The following is a 15,583-nucleotide window of genomic DNA, read 5'->3' as shown; positions in this document are numbered from 1 at the left end:
GGACTGCAATCTTTCAAGAAAGATCCTCACTACCCTCTCCAAAGCAATTAGGAATGGGCAATAAATTCTGGCCTAGCTAGTGAAATCTACTTCTGAATTAAAAACTCCCTGATGAATGACTGCAGGGGCTTGATAAGCTCCAGAGGTTTCTTGGTCTTTCTGTCATTATACCTTCCCACCAATTTTGTATCATGAGCAAGTTTGGGAACATTACACTTTCCTCTTCCCATATCGTTAATATTGATAGTACGTAATTGAGACCCAAACATAGAACAATACAGCGCAGAACAGGCCCTTTGGCCCTCAATGTTACGCTGACCTGTGAACTATTCTTAACTCATCCCCTACACTATTCCAAAATCATCCATGTGCTTATCTAAGGATTGTTTAAATCTCCCTAATGTGGCTGAGTTGACTACATTGGCAGGTAGGGCATTTACTTGTAGTACCCCATTAGTTGCATCTTTTGTACCTGAGAGGGGCCTGTTGATTCCAAATCAGTCTTCTGTTTGTTAACCAATCCTCACTCCATGCTGCTGCATTATCCCTTATCCAGTGAGCTATCATGTATAAAACCTCTTTTATGTAGCAATCATCAAATCATTACTGGAAATCCAAACACTACATCTACCAGTTCCCTTTTATCAACCTGATTCTAATATCTTCAAAGAACACTGGCACATTTATCGAACATGATTTTCTTTTCACAGAACAAGTTGGCCCTGCTTAGATTGCACTGAACATTTCTGAATATCCTGCGATTTCCTACTTAACAGTAAACATGAGCATTTTCCCCAGTGTTGGGTTGACTGTTTCTTGCTTTCTGTATTTCTGTTATTCATGGTTTTCCAATGTGGTGGAACCCTTCCAGAATTGAGTTAGTCCTAGATTATTTTGATCAATGCTTCCACGATCTCTGCTGTCACTTCCTTTAAAACCCTGTAGACAAAGGCCATCAGGTTTTGGTGAAGGACCTGACTCCAGTCCCATTAATTTGTCCAAAACTTTGATCCTCTTTTGACTATTACAAGAGTCTTCACCACCACCACCACCACATTGGCACTGCTTACCTGATACCATTTTAAGATGTTTATAGTGTCCTCTATTGTGAAGACCAATGCAAAATATTAGTTGAGAATATCTGCCATTTTCCTGTTGTCACCTACAGTCCTTTGAGATGAGTATACATTTGGTTTGCAGCTGTTTTAAAATGGCCATATCCTGTTTAGCCTAATAATACAGTTCGCAAGTGGTAGTTTCACTTAATCATTATTTCTCCATCAGGCTCATGTAGGGTATCTTGTTTGCTTTATGTAGATCAGATGTTTATAGCCCTGATCTTAATTACTGATTGTGCTGTGACCATACACAAACTGTAACAAGGGTGTATTACTGTAATTACTAATGAAAGCTTATTGGTCCTTCATAGTTGAAGTGTAGTTGTTTTGCTATGTATGTTTGTGTAAATAGACACCTTATGATACTAAAATGTGCTTTAACATACTTTATTTTTCTTGTAGTAAAGAGAGCAGGATGAACGGACAGTACCAACAGCCTGTGGATAGTCTAAACAATGACAATAAGTAAGTTTAAACAGCTTTGTTTGCATTTGCCAAAATGCACAGAAATGCTCCTCTAACAGTACTATTGGATCAGTTGTCTGGAGAGCACACTGTTGTGACAGTCCATCACAAAGCAATGTTTTTACAGCTAACTGCATTTGAGTGTGGACTAGTCACATTTAGTTCCTTAGGAACTTCCATTTTATTGGTAGTGCAAAATTGCACAACTGATTGTTCCTCACTTAACAATTCTGATGAGTATGAGTGCCAGCATGTTGGCTGTTTGCATCACACCTGAGTGAATAATACTGCAGAATGTATAGCTTACTGTTTTACATTGTCAAGAGTTTATTAAATCTTAGGAAGAGCTTTTAACAATCAAATAAAAATGTTTAAGGACTTCTAACAAATAAATACTCACTTTTGATTTGAGCTTGGTATAAACTTAACTTTACTTGAGAGACAAAGTCACTTTTTGTTTTTGATCTCTGTTGCTGACGTTGTTTGGTGTTCACTGTTTCCTCAAGTGTTTTGATGTCTGATTTAATTTTATAAATTGTGCTTAAGAGTTCATTGCCCATTATAAAAACTTTACACATCAAACACACCATCCTTCTGGTGTACAAACATCTGCAACAAATAAACATACGCAGCTGAGGCTTGTTCTTGGAACTTAATCTGAAGATCCAGTTGATATTCAAACCTTGCTGAGTACTTTACGATAATCTGTACAGTTGTGGGAAGGAGAGGCCTGTTCTTAGTGAGTGCACTTGTTCATTCCAGAGTCCTATGTGAACACAGGCTGAGAGAGATGCATCTTGTGTGTATGTGTGGGCATGACATCATAACTGGCAAGCAACCCAATCACAAGTGAGTCTTTTTGTTATCCGAACGTATTCAATAAGAATAGTGCCTCACTCATTAACGTGTGGAATTACTTTACGTGGGAAAGTCTCACTCCCAACAATCATTTAACATTGTAATACATTCCTGAACACCTGCAGGTGAGTGTGTTTCATGAGTTCCTGATAGAGAATCCCATTAATGGAGAAAGAAGCTTCTATACAAACAAAACATAGAACATGATGACAATCTGTTCTAATAAACCAGTCTTTGACTCCATCCAACTTTATTATTTTAGGAAATGAATAAGCACAGTTAAAAGGTCACCGGTAAGGTAATTAGATAAAATGCCTCAATATATGGTTGCCGATTTCCCCTTTGGACTCTTGGCGGGGGGGGGGGAGCATTTGTGTTGTCCCATAGTGTTTGAACCTCCACTCTAGGGATTACAAACATTAGTCTTTTTTACATTATTCTTAAATTACTCTCTTAGCTAGATATTTGTTTAATTCTTCACTGATGTGTTAAAACTACTAAAATAAGAGTTTGTTCTGTCTGTCTTATCTGTGGCCATTTATTTCGTCTATGTTTAAAATGTTACTTGCTTACATTTTCTATGCATTTGAACACTTCAATTTTGTTCTCCTCTCCTCCCAACTAAACAAGTTTATTTTTGAAGGCTTTGAATCAATAAAATCCAGAGGAAATCAGACCATACTGATCACCACCATACTCCACAAATCTTAGCATTGGCTTTTCAACATGCCAAACTTTGATCCCTCTTAAGCATTATAAATTGCTTTTTCTGCCATTTTTTTAGAGAACAGCGATGTTGTAAGTATGTCCCTGTTCTTCAAATCTGTCTCAACTCTTCCTTTTACTAAGGTGTCAGTGGAACCCAATTCAAGTCTGACGTCTTTTTACCCCAGAAGATGTTGAATAAATGCAACAATTCATTTCTGTGAACTGTAGCACTGCTTGAGTTGCAGAGTATTTTACAAGCATTCCTTGGTGCTCTCACTTTAATAGCTTCTTCATTACTTCCAGTCCATGTTTATTTAAGTCTTAAACATATGGAATGGTTTCCCCTCAAGAATGAAACAAAAAAACTGTGGATGCTGGAGATCTGAAACAAAAACAAATTGCTGGTAAATCTCTGCAAGTCTGGCAGTATTTGTGGGAAGAAAGCAAAGTTAATGTTTTAAGTACAGTGACTCCTCTTCATTGAGTTCTGATGAAGAGTCAATGAATTTGATACTGCCAGACCTCCTAAGTTTCACTAGCAACTTGTATTTTCGTCCTCTCAAAAGAACTCTCTTTTTGTTGAACTTTTTATCAGTTTTTTTAGGGTTGCTTGCAGATCATAGCAGTAAAATTGCATACAACATTGAGTGACTTTTGCAGTGGTTTGATGTAAGTTAATCACATTTGGAAACAGCACCTTCAGTATTTGCTGAAATCACTTTTTTTAATGTTACTTTCTGTCAAAATCAGTTTTTTTGCCTTGTTTCAGTAGCTGCCTTTCTAATGTGCACACTTTCCTATGTAAATACACATTATATTGCACTTTGGTCTTGATTCCTTCATGTGGTGTTCCCATGGGACTAGAATTAACAATTTTTGTCTGACTACTGGAGTTATAATTTGCTAGCGTATACTTTATTAAAAATTAGTAGGAACGCAATGCAGACACTTAGTCACTGTCTTGAAAAAGCCTTTATCATTGATAATCTGTTTTCATCAAGTTGTTTTGAACTCTAGCAAGTTTTGTCAGAATTCTTGCCTGAAAGTTTCAAATGAACAACCTTCACATGTGCCTCCTGAAATCTTGGGCAGGCTACTGCTGTTGGATGGCCTTTACCTTCTGCTGTTAGATGGCATTTACCTTCTGCTGTAGTTGACTCTAAGATAATTACCAGATTGCTTTCAAACTCTGCCCACGTCGTCTTTGATATTGGCCGCTTCCTGTAAAATTTTGGAAATGTTTTACCCCTGTTGGTATCCAACTAATCTTTATTAATATCCAGATGAATATTTTGTTCACTTTTGTAACAATCTAGTGAACCAGTTCTCTGGTAAAGTTCTTAAACATATTAGACAATTCCACACTAATTTCTTCCCTTTATTGCGCTATGGATGCTTGGATGCATCATTGGAAGCAGTGTGTAAGTTGAAGAAGCAGTAAAAACATTAAGTGTGAATTCTGAGTTTTACAAGAAGAAAAGTGTGAAATCAAGCAGGTTTGGCTACCTTTTTTAAAACAAAATTACAAATGGAGAATGAATCAGCCACCTGTGAGCTGTTTGTGGCAAAAGCTGTGAAGAATCCATTTATGTCTGAAGATAATGAGTGAAATCGGTGTAGAATATGCATTTCCCTGTCTGCAAGCTGTCATACTTCGCCCACTACTGCAGAACTCAGTCATGTTGTCCTCTTGTTTCTCTGCAGGTATTCGCTGTTTGCAGTAGTCAATCATCAGGGAACACTGGAGAGTGGGCACTATACCAGCTTCATTCGACAACACAAGGACCAGTGGTTTAAGTGTGATGATGCAATTATCACCAAGGCTAGCATAAAAGATGTGCTAGACAGTGAAGGGTAGGTATCAATAGATTTCATCTGTAAACTACAGATTAACCACCACCTCATGCTGTCCTCTCTCCGTCTTACTCTCTCCTCCCCTTCTGTCTCCATCTTTTCTGTCCCTCTCTCACTGTCCCATGCCCCCACCATGTGTTTTATAATCCAGTACTCCCTTAAATTTCCAAGCTTACTATACACTTCCCATTTCTTTATGAAATTAAATCTAAAAAGTGTTACTAACAGCGTTTTTACAAGCTTGAGCCACTCTTCTGGTTTCAGACTTGGTGTTCACTTTAATATACTTTTGGTAAATGGCAGTCCCGATGAATTGCTTCCTCCGCTTTCACTTTTGAGAATGTAGTTCCAGAATTTTTGGTATTCCTCGAGACTCAGTTTGGCTTTTTCTGCCATATGTTCAGTACCCAGGCATCCTTGCTTTTAATGCAACAACCACAATTGTAATTCATGTTCCAAGTATGACTTTTACTAGTTCCTTAGACATGTTCACTGCCACCTCTTGTGCTTAATGCCCTATTGTTCTAAAATCCAGTTTGTGAGTAACCTAGTATTTTCATCAATGAAATGTAGCTATAATTGATATTCTCATTTGTTATTTTTCTACCTCATTTTGTAATTTTCCTTTCTCTTTTGTATTGGTAAACATCAAGTTAGGTCTTTTGTGGCAACATGACATTATCTTGCCAATCTGTCATGAGCTCTCCTTTCATTTGTTTTGCTTGTTCCCTGTTTGTGACTCTTCCAGTATTTACCTGTGATTTCTCTGCCTGTTCCGTTCTTTTAATGGATAATGCATAAAATTTTAAACAGTGTTTGACTAGATGTTATGTCACTAACTTCTTCATTTACATGCTTGATATTGTCTGTATGGCATCATTGGGTGTCTCCCCTTTTACAGAATACTGAGGTTGTTCTTTTGTACATGGTGCATTACTATGTCAATGCAAAAATTTAAATGTGCAATTTCTTTTGTCTGTAGGTATCTCTTGTTTTATCACAAACAGTTCCTTGAATACGAATAGCCTTATCAGACTGGGGGAAGCCTTCAGAACGATACACAACCTACCTGAAACTCTAAGTACTGTCAGCACTGAGTGAACCTACTTGACACTGATTTTGGTCTGAAGCAGTGAGACTGAACACCTGATGGAATGAGATGGGAGGAGGCATGGGTCATCCTCGCAGCTGCAGCCCGCATGTCCGCAGGGAGGGGGGGGGGGAAGGGTGCACATCTCAGCTTCTGTTTCCATGGTGCTTGAGCTCCAGCCGACCAAGTGTACAACAACAACAATGACAAACCAACCCATTACTATGCGATGGGTCTGAGAGCAAATGGATGGTATTATTGACTTGCAGATACATTTCTGTGGATTTAGATATTGAGTACTGTATGAAACTAGTGGGCATCTATTTTCAGAAAATGGCCATTAAAACTGAATGCAGTACTGAGACAGGTTTTCAGTATGTACGCATTGCCGGAGGACTGCAGATTGATGCAACCCAACAGATCTCTATATCGGGCCCAGGTTTGTTTGCATTCTAGCTGTGTTCTAATTTTTTTTTCCCTGTCAGAGCAAGATTCAGAGCAGCTGTGCCGTAATGAAACTGTACTGAACTTAGTATTTGTTTATTGTACAAACTCTCGTGTTTCGAGATGGCCTTACATCACTGAGTGGTGGAAAAGTCTGTGTTCATGTCTTAAAATACACACACGCACACACCACACACACATGCACATTTGCAGTTTGAATAATGGCCACAGTGACTGCTCTTGATTCTTCCCCTTGATTTATTTTTTAAGTTATGCAGTCTGGGGTATATCAGTAGATCAATGTTTGGGAGCTTTTGCTGTTTTGTCAGAAAGCACGATCCATATGGCAGTCCTAGTGGCCTTCATTGAACGAAACAATGTGATCAGACCAGAGAGCCTAAGATGAGGGAATGCCGATGAAACACAGCCTATTCTTTCACTTTTAAGATTTGATTCCGTTTTGGTTGCTTTTGGAATGATGATTCACAAGTAATTGAATACTCCATGCGTATATCTCGAGTAAGATAGTATGTTTGAGAGCAGCAGCTGCTGGATAAATTGCTCCACAGTAACTGATCCTGTTCATTTTAGAATGCCACACACTGAGAATTGAAGTCAAAATTAATAATTTTTGAGATTAATGAAAATTCATAAAACAGAAGGTTTAGGAAATTGTTTAGTATGATCAGCAAGCTTCCTGGATGCCATGTTGACTCTGAACAGTTCTTCAGTACACCATTGGTATTGTATCCCAAGGCACTGTCATCCTCATTGTACCAAATGTCTGAATATCCTGTTGATTTAGCAACTTGAGGCAGAAATGCTTTGCCTTCCGTTACTCGCAAGAAGATAGTTTGCTTTTTAAATGTTGCAGTGTTCTTCTGATCTACAATCTTGATAAAACACCATGAGTAGAAGATTGAACAGTCATTGAAATTTTCAAGGACACATGGCATCTCTTTTCCAGTAGCTATAGCTCTCTGTATTGTAATGGCATTCTCAATAGCCATTAATTGTCAGAAAATTAGTGTCAAGAAATGCAAGGCTCTGTGAAACTCTCTAATTTCAGCTTTTAGCAGTTCTGTTCATTCATGTTAGCCAAAGTCAACTTTTCTCTTCTTAAAATGTTAATATTTTTGAGCTCCAATAGCTGGAAGTCCAATAAGCTTCCACCAAGCATCATCCAAGCAACACGAGCAGTTCAAGAGAAGTTGCTGCGCTTCCTGTACATTTTTTCTTAATTATTGCTTTTCTTGATGGACGGAGGACAGGCAACAATCGTAATTTGTTTTTTCTTGTTTATTTTGAGAATGTGTAGCTGCAATTGTCCCTTTTTTTTTAAAGTTAGCATATTTTATTTCTAAATTTGGCTGATTTATTTTGGTTCTAGTGTGCACGTTTTCAATTTCATCAAACCCACTGCAGTTTGTCGTTGTTGAAATGTTTTTTTTGTCAATTCATTGCACTTTATTTTAATATTCCTGAAGTTTGGTCGTGGGATCTTCTAGATTATCTTTGCAGGAATCATTGATATTTTCTAGTTAGAATCCTTTGTACTTGAACTGAATTTGCTTGGGCTGTATAACTTGTTCCAAGCAGTTTGATCCCTTCTTTACTTGTGTTCGTGCCATTTGTGTTACCTTTATGGTGTCGATAGAAAAATTTAAATACTTGTTTACAGACCTGGAGATTGAGCCAGTTGTTTTTTCAGGGTTGTCTGAAGATTATTCTCAAAGGAGGGATATGGCAAATGACATTTGGATCTCCAGTGCATGACAAGTGAACCTATGCAACAGGAAATCCGTTATCCCCAAACAAGGCTGCATTCAGACTATGGAAACATATTTTAATTATCCTAATTTTAATGCTGTCATACCGCTTAGCCTTCCAGTGGTATCATCACTGCAGTTGAGCACTGCCTGTTTCTTCCTGTCATCGAAGTAAGGTTTCACAGTGCCTTGCATTACTCTAGACAGACCACTCTCAGCTCTGAATATCAGTGAGCAGAAAAAGTTTTTGAAAGCTGTGTTTCATTTGTGTTTCTTCTTTTCAGATGGGCCTTCTAAGTATTGGGTTTTCTTGTAACTGCAGTGAAGTGTAGAACTTGTGCTGTTTACATGTAGGTGAATGCGGTGTAAGTACCATGTGGGCATTTCAAATGCCAGCCCCTGTGTATAGTGCAGTGTGGCAGAAACTAAGTATTTGGGCATGGCATGTGGAATGTCTACACGGCAGTGTAAGCTACATTTTGAGAATTGTTTTCTCTGTGCATTTGAGGTCAAGTGACAAAATCCCCACTATTGTGGTAAGATATGTTCCCTACAAACATTCCCATCTGTACTTTTTAAATGTTACTGTGAAGTTGTACAATCAATGATTTATACAACAAAGATTAAAAAGGTTACAGATTTCATGCACACATTTGCCTGAAATGATGATGTAATAGCTAATGACTGTCAACTAACTTAGACCTGAAAGCAAAGACAGGATTACAATTTTTATAGTTTTGATAATCCTGCTATCATTCAAGGACAGCTGCTAACTATTAGCTACAACATCATCCATTCTGGTAATAAGGTTATAGAACCTCGAAAGCTGTCATTGCCAGTGATTTAATTTTTAAACCCAAAAAGGAGAGTTCCTAATCATTGACCTTCAGTCCTGCAATTGTGCAAAAGTCTCAAGCGTGTCACTTGGCCTTCAGAATGTCAGTCAGTCCTGCAATGACTGACTCTCATTCAATTTCAACTGATGTGTAGTTCACCGTAGCAGAATGGATTTAAAAGCAAGAGGAAAGTGAAAACATCCAACTGTAATATGGACTGCTTTCACACACCTTGCCCTCAAGAGGCTGACAACAAAAGAATAGCCTCAGCAGTTTATAGGAGATGTGCTCAGTTCATGAGCTTGGATAATCACAGTGCATTTTGGGAGTTGTTGTCCTTTTTTTTATTTGTGGGTCTTAGTGTTCGATATACAAAAGCTGCTTAAATGAAACTGTTTCCCGGAATGCCAGGTGGTTCAAGTGTATCCCATGTTAAGGGTCATTTGTTAATGCACTGTCCTCAGTATGAAATGTAAGGACTCCCATTTAATATCCTCCGGACAGGGTAATGTATATTTGAAATCAGCCCCCACTGTGTTATTCTAGTTCTCCATTTGTGGTATTGCCTGCAGTACCAATTTCATTTGTAATCTCACTTGATTTTTTTTCATGTTCTGGAAAAGCAAAATGTCAAAATAAATCATTTGACTATGGGAGAATGCCTAATGTTGTCTTCATATTATGGAGACTTAGTTTTTGTATTGCATTACATAAGTTTCCCTGTGCTGGATTCATGGTTTCTCCTGCAAGGAATAATGTGATGACTTTCCAACTTGCTCTGTCCATATGACGGTTGAATCTTCCCTCCGTTCTGGTAGCAGTGAAAATCCTGACAAACTTCCTGCAATGAAGCTAGAATATCTTAGCAAGTATTGGTGTGATGCAAACTGACAGCTATCATTTAATTCTGTCTTTTTACTTTGGCAATTTTACTTTGCCTTTTTATTGTGTATATTTCATTGTTGTATTTTCTTTCTTACTCTATCATTAACTTTTGGATTTGTGCTGTGCTTCTTCCAAAAATCTTCATTTTTCTACTTATTCAAATTTTAGCACTCCAACTTGTGGAAATATCTGATTTGGTATTTCAAAATGTCTCCCACTTATGCAGAAAATAAGGGAAACTTTCACTTTTGCCAATTTCATTTCCTGTTTTATTAATACATGAGTTGACCATTCATGTCCCCCCACTCTTTCTTTCTTCATTCCCAACATTATTTCCCCCAGCAACATCCCAGGCTGTTTGCTTCTCAGTCTTTCTGCCTTTCATTTACAGCATTTGCTAACATTTTCATAAGTTGCACTGCCACCCCAAAACACTAAAACTAAACTTGTATCTATCATGTTTTCTTCAGGCACTAATACAATAAAGAAAAACAATCATATTAATTGACAATGACATGAGATATCTTCTCCCCACCTTTCTAAGTCTTGACTAATTTTCGTTTTGTATGCTGATCTTTTGAAATTTCCCACTACCAGGGTAAGCCAACTGACTTAAAGCATGTTGTGGTTCTGTTCGCCGAGCTGGGAATTTGTGTTGCAGACGTTTCGTCCCCTGTCTAGGTGACGTCCTCAGTGAACACCAACTAGCCACGAAACGACCTGACCAGCTATCCTTAGTAGCCACACACTCAGATGACAACATGAGTTCAACTGGGACAACATTACTATTATAGGACAAGCCAAACAGATAACAGCCAGGGACTTCCTAGAGGCATGGCATTCATCCACACATCCAATCAATAAGCACATCGACCTGGACCCAATATACCGGCCACAGCAGCGGACAGCTGGAACTGACAACCGGAAGCGGCAGGTACAAATCATTATAAATGCCGGAGGAAACATCACAGAAGCGCTTCACAGGAGGCTCCCAAGCCCTGAGGATGTCACCTATGAGATGAAACGTCTGCAACACAAATTCTCAGCTCGGTGAACAGAACCACAACAACGAGCACCCGAGCTACAAATCTTCTCCGAAACTTTGACTTAAAGCATTTTGACCTGTCTGTCATGTGATTTTCCTATCAGAGATGTTATATTTCCATTAGTCACCTTTGCAATCCTCTTGTAGAGTTCCCTTTACGAGTGAGTCACCTTAGCAGCAAAGCTCCAAAGATTAATCAGCAAGTAATTTTTTTTTTAGTATGCAAATCTGAAGATGGATTACTTATCCAATAGGCATAGCTATGCACTCAATATTACTGCTTGAGAGTGGCATGACTAGGTCTGCCTGTCATATTAATACCTTGTCTAGTGACTACCTGCACGACTTCTACTTTTGGTTTCCATATCTGAAGTTCCAGCTTCCTTACAAAAGGGACTGCAGCTATTTTTCACAAATGTATGCAGTGAATGGTGGAATTTATTGGCTATTTGATCCCACAGACAATATATTTTCCAGGACATCAATAGGTGGTAATTAGGAGCTGGAATTTTAGCTAATGTTTCCACATGTCTCAAATCCCATACATGCATTCAATAGGCACAAAGACGTATAGCATCTGCAGATTGGTGAACAACCAAAGGGTTTTTCTGCGATGTGGTTCAGTGTATTACTCACCTAAACAATCACGATTGAAACTTCCATTACTGAAGGATTTACAATACAGATGCTTGTCTTATGCAACTCCTGTCCTTTTTTTTTCTGTGCAAGTTGTCTGTGAAGATGAACAGTGGATCTCTCCGTACCTCTCCCCAACTCTACCTGTTGTTTGAAGGGGGTCATGGGCCATATTTTATCTGGATATGAGATGTTAGAGCAGAGTCCTAAATCTTGTGCTTTTTAATCTGAGTGGGAGGGTGTGTAAGCAGTTTTACTGTGGGACTGCTTTGTGGGAGTCCAGTTGATGTTTAATAGAATAAGTGGTTTAAGCTTAAAGTCATCAATAATTCAAGTGGCACTTCTCCTGGAAACTTTGAGTTTCTTTTAAGCTGGGTTGTGAAGGAGAGCAGATGATCTGAAATGGCTTCTCTTTGTAAACTGTAGCAGAAGGAAGAACTCTTTGGTTAGATACAGATGGTATCTGGATGCACTGATGAGTTGCTGTGCTTGATGATATCTTTCGTTCTTTATCCGAGAACCTCTGATCTGAGAAGCAATAACTACAAGTTTCAGATGGTTCAGATAATGATGGGTTGGAGGATATACTTTGATTATGGTCATCTCCTTCAACACTCAGTTGCAGTAGTCCATCTGTCAGAAGAAACAATCTCAATATTGCAAAAATAGCAGGCAGCACATTCAAAATCTTTGAAGTTTCCCTCTACCAGGGTAGGCAAAATGACTTAAGTTTTAGCTTGTTTGTTGTGTATTGTTATTTTTTTCCTGTTATAGATATAATATTTCCATTAGCCACCACCTCAGTCCTATGATAAAGTTCTCTTTAGTTTCAGGACTGTGGAAATATCTTGTCACACTATGCATTTAGATCTGGCAGTTAAATATATACATTTAATAAATTAAAATTGTTCCGTTTAACTTTCAGTCCTTTCAAAGGCTCCATTCATATTAATTGCCTGTTTGACCATTTCTGCAGCCGCAGAGATTTTTCTGACTTAAAATTCTAATTTGAACTTTCTCTACCTTAACTCTGGCCTTATCCATTTAAACTGTTGGGATACCTAACCTCTTTCACTTAACTATATGTGAAAAGCTGTTTGTTCTTGATTTTGTAAGAACTGGCCGGTTGAACTGAGCTAACCAACCTCCAAATATGGTCAATTCCAACTAACTTTGCGAGCCTTCCAGTAGTGCAGCCTGGTTTACCTGCTATGGAATGGACCATTCCATCTGATCAATTAAAATATTCCATTTAGAGTTGGAGCACCTGACTCTTATTCTGGGTGAAGTTAACATTATTTTCCTGACCGACCCCTGGCCTAGTGCACACTAGCCATGTTTTCATAATCTGATGCAGACTGCAGAAGTTAGTGCTATAATCCACACCCCTTTTAACATAACTAGTCACTACTGTCATCTAACACTTCATCGCTTTAGTATGGAACAGAATCTGTTTTCTCCCTCCAGATAGTCTTGCAATTTGACTCGACCTTGTACCTAACTTTCGTGATACAAAGATCCCATGTAGCTCCTTCAAAGGGGTGTTTCCTCAACTTTGTATTCAGAGTGCAGCCTAACACAGAGACTACGTAACTCGTTTCATTTACTAAAGATTACTGCTTTCACCTACTGTATTGTTCCAATCTTTTGAATATTAAGGGTCGTTAGCGGTGTTCTGTCAAACCTAAGAATAAGTAAGGTGTGATCCTTTGATAGCTAATAGGGCCAATAGTTTACATGTAAACAGAAAGGTTTATTAACATTAATTTTCAGGATCTAGACATGAGCAGCAATTACACACATTTCCCCCCATTCCCCTTGTTGCCTTGATTTGGTAATGATAAATAACCATCTTAATCACTGAAGTATATATAATGAGAGTGCTTCAGGCATTATAATACTGTTCAGGAATTTGAAGATTTTCACCCAATGAAGAAGCAATGGTGCAAATCCAAGACAGGGAAGTGTGCTACTGGAGGGAACTTACAAGGTGATGGTATTCCCATGAACCTGCTAGCCTTGTGCTTCTAGGTGGCCGTGAACTCCATTTCGAAGAAATTACATGCCATTGGTGGAGAATATGGATGTTTAAGCTGGTGGATAAAATCTGAAGTGAATTGGTTGGGTCCTGAATGGTGCTAAGGTGCTTTAGTATTAGAAGTGCACCTATTCAGATACCTGAGGAAAGCTTTTTTTCCATGATCAAGCCAGTTAGCTGATAGAGAGCCTTAAATTCAGGAGGTAAGCCACCAGCTCTAGAGTAACTTTTGCACTCCAGCAGTCACAAGTTGTGTACACAGTCTTGCAGAAGGTAATAATTGCCTTGCACTTTGTTGTGCAAATGTTACATGCCATCATCTCAAGCCTTTGATTAGATCTTGCTACACATGGGCATCATCTGCTTCATTGAAGGAAAGAAGCTGAGGATAATCTATATGGGCAAACTCTACATTGTTCTAAAAAAGCTAGAACAGAGTATTTAATAAATGGTAAAAAGATAAAAATCAGAGGTACAAACAACAGACCCAAGTATACCAAAGAACATTGCACTGATGGTCTCAAATCTAGAAACCCAAGCATCCTAGATCTCAAAATGGAAAGCTCTAATTAGACTGACCTGGGCAATTGAGCACCCCCCATAGGTAGGATACACTGACCTTGGGGGTGCAGTGTAGATTTCCCAGAATGATTCTTTAAACAGCACAGGTTACATTGAAGAGAGATTACACAAATTTTGATTTTTATTCCATGAAATTTGAAGATAAAGGATCAAGTATTATGAGGAACACCAATTCTTGATCATCTATATTTTGATTATGGAAAGTCTAGGACTCCCTGACTGAAGATTACAAACAGACTCTTCAGTGTGCAATTAAGGAACACTCCTACAAACCAAAGGTGGTAAAGATTTGGAATTCTCTTCTGTAAATGGCATTGGATGTTAATTAATTATCAATTTCAAATTTGGTTGCAATAAGTATATCTTAAAAACATGAAGGATATGGCGTTTAGTTTCAAAACTGACTCAATGAGCTAAACGACCTACTCCTGTTTTAATACCCTAATTCTGTTGGCACCTGGATGACCCCCACATCTACATCTCCAATTGCTGTGTGCTCTTCCTGCATTCTTCAGACCCCTGTCATCTTTTTTTCGTCCCTGATGGTCAGGTTGACAATGACTGGTGGGTTTCCCACCATTCAATATTTCGCTATACAACAGAAAGCAAACGGGAGCTAAGAATATAAGAAATAGATTGTATTGAGAGGATGGAAGGACAATATTTTGTGGAGGACTACAGAAGATATCAAAAAGATGAGAATCAGCATTAGGAAAGAGGATTCTTGAGAGAGTACTGGACGGTACTGGCCAGAGTTGTTGTACAGGAGAGGAGTGGGAAAATCTGAATCACAGTGTTGATATTTTGAATATAGCCTGCTGTATACCTGTTCTGTTCTGATGAATATTTGTGATCAAAGATTAGTGTTCACCCTTTTCCTCAGCTACTTGATGGAAGATTAGGGAAGACTTTTTCCAATGTACGTTTTAAGTATTGAGGCTTTCAGTCAGGTAAAGGTTATGATCATTCCCACAGACTTCAAACTGGTTTGAGAGCCCAGATATGAAATGCAGATTCCGTGGCAGAGTTTAAAACTGAGAGGTTAATCCACTTCACTATCTGCAGTTTTAGAATTTGCTGGTCACCTCTTCCATTGTTCTCCTGTGCCTTTTAAATTTCTGTTGCAAATAAAATTAAGAATGTAATTACTGACCTTTTGAGGGTGTATTCGTCTTGTGGATGGACTCAGTGCTGCATGTGGAAGGAACCCACTTCTTGACACAGCAAGCTAACAGCATCAGAAATACACAAGTAA

General features: G+C 38.4%; 1 protein-coding gene across 2 annotated transcripts in view; it reads left to right on the top strand.

Annotated features, from left to right (window-relative positions):
- The window catches only part of usp22 (ubiquitin specific peptidase 22), a 127,367-nt gene extending 121,171 nt beyond the window's left edge, over positions 1-6,196 (top strand). Inside the window, exons 11-14 of one of the 2 annotated variants that reach the window (XM_060840769.1) lie at positions 1,521-1,583; positions 2,346-2,432; positions 4,854-5,003; positions 5,986-6,196. In XM_060840769.1, the coding sequence (XP_060696752.1) occupies positions 1,521-1,583; positions 2,346-2,432; positions 4,854-5,003; positions 5,986-6,028 (343 nt within the window). In that variant the 3' untranslated portion in view covers positions 6,029-6,196. The remainder of the gene's footprint in view (positions 1-1,520; positions 1,584-2,345; positions 2,433-4,853; positions 5,004-5,985) is intronic. The other variant, XM_060840770.1, reaches the window with a different exon arrangement.
- Positions 6,197-15,583: the final 9,387 nt, after the last annotated feature.

The sequence above is a fragment of the Hemiscyllium ocellatum genome, chromosome 20, assembly GCF_020745735.1.
Source record: "Hemiscyllium ocellatum isolate sHemOce1 chromosome 20, sHemOce1.pat.X.cur, whole genome shotgun sequence".
NCBI lineage: Eukaryota > Metazoa > Chordata > Chondrichthyes > Orectolobiformes > Hemiscylliidae > Hemiscyllium > Hemiscyllium ocellatum.
The sequence above is the reverse complement of the archived record's forward strand: the minus strand, read 5'-3'. Positions and strand labels throughout refer to the sequence as shown.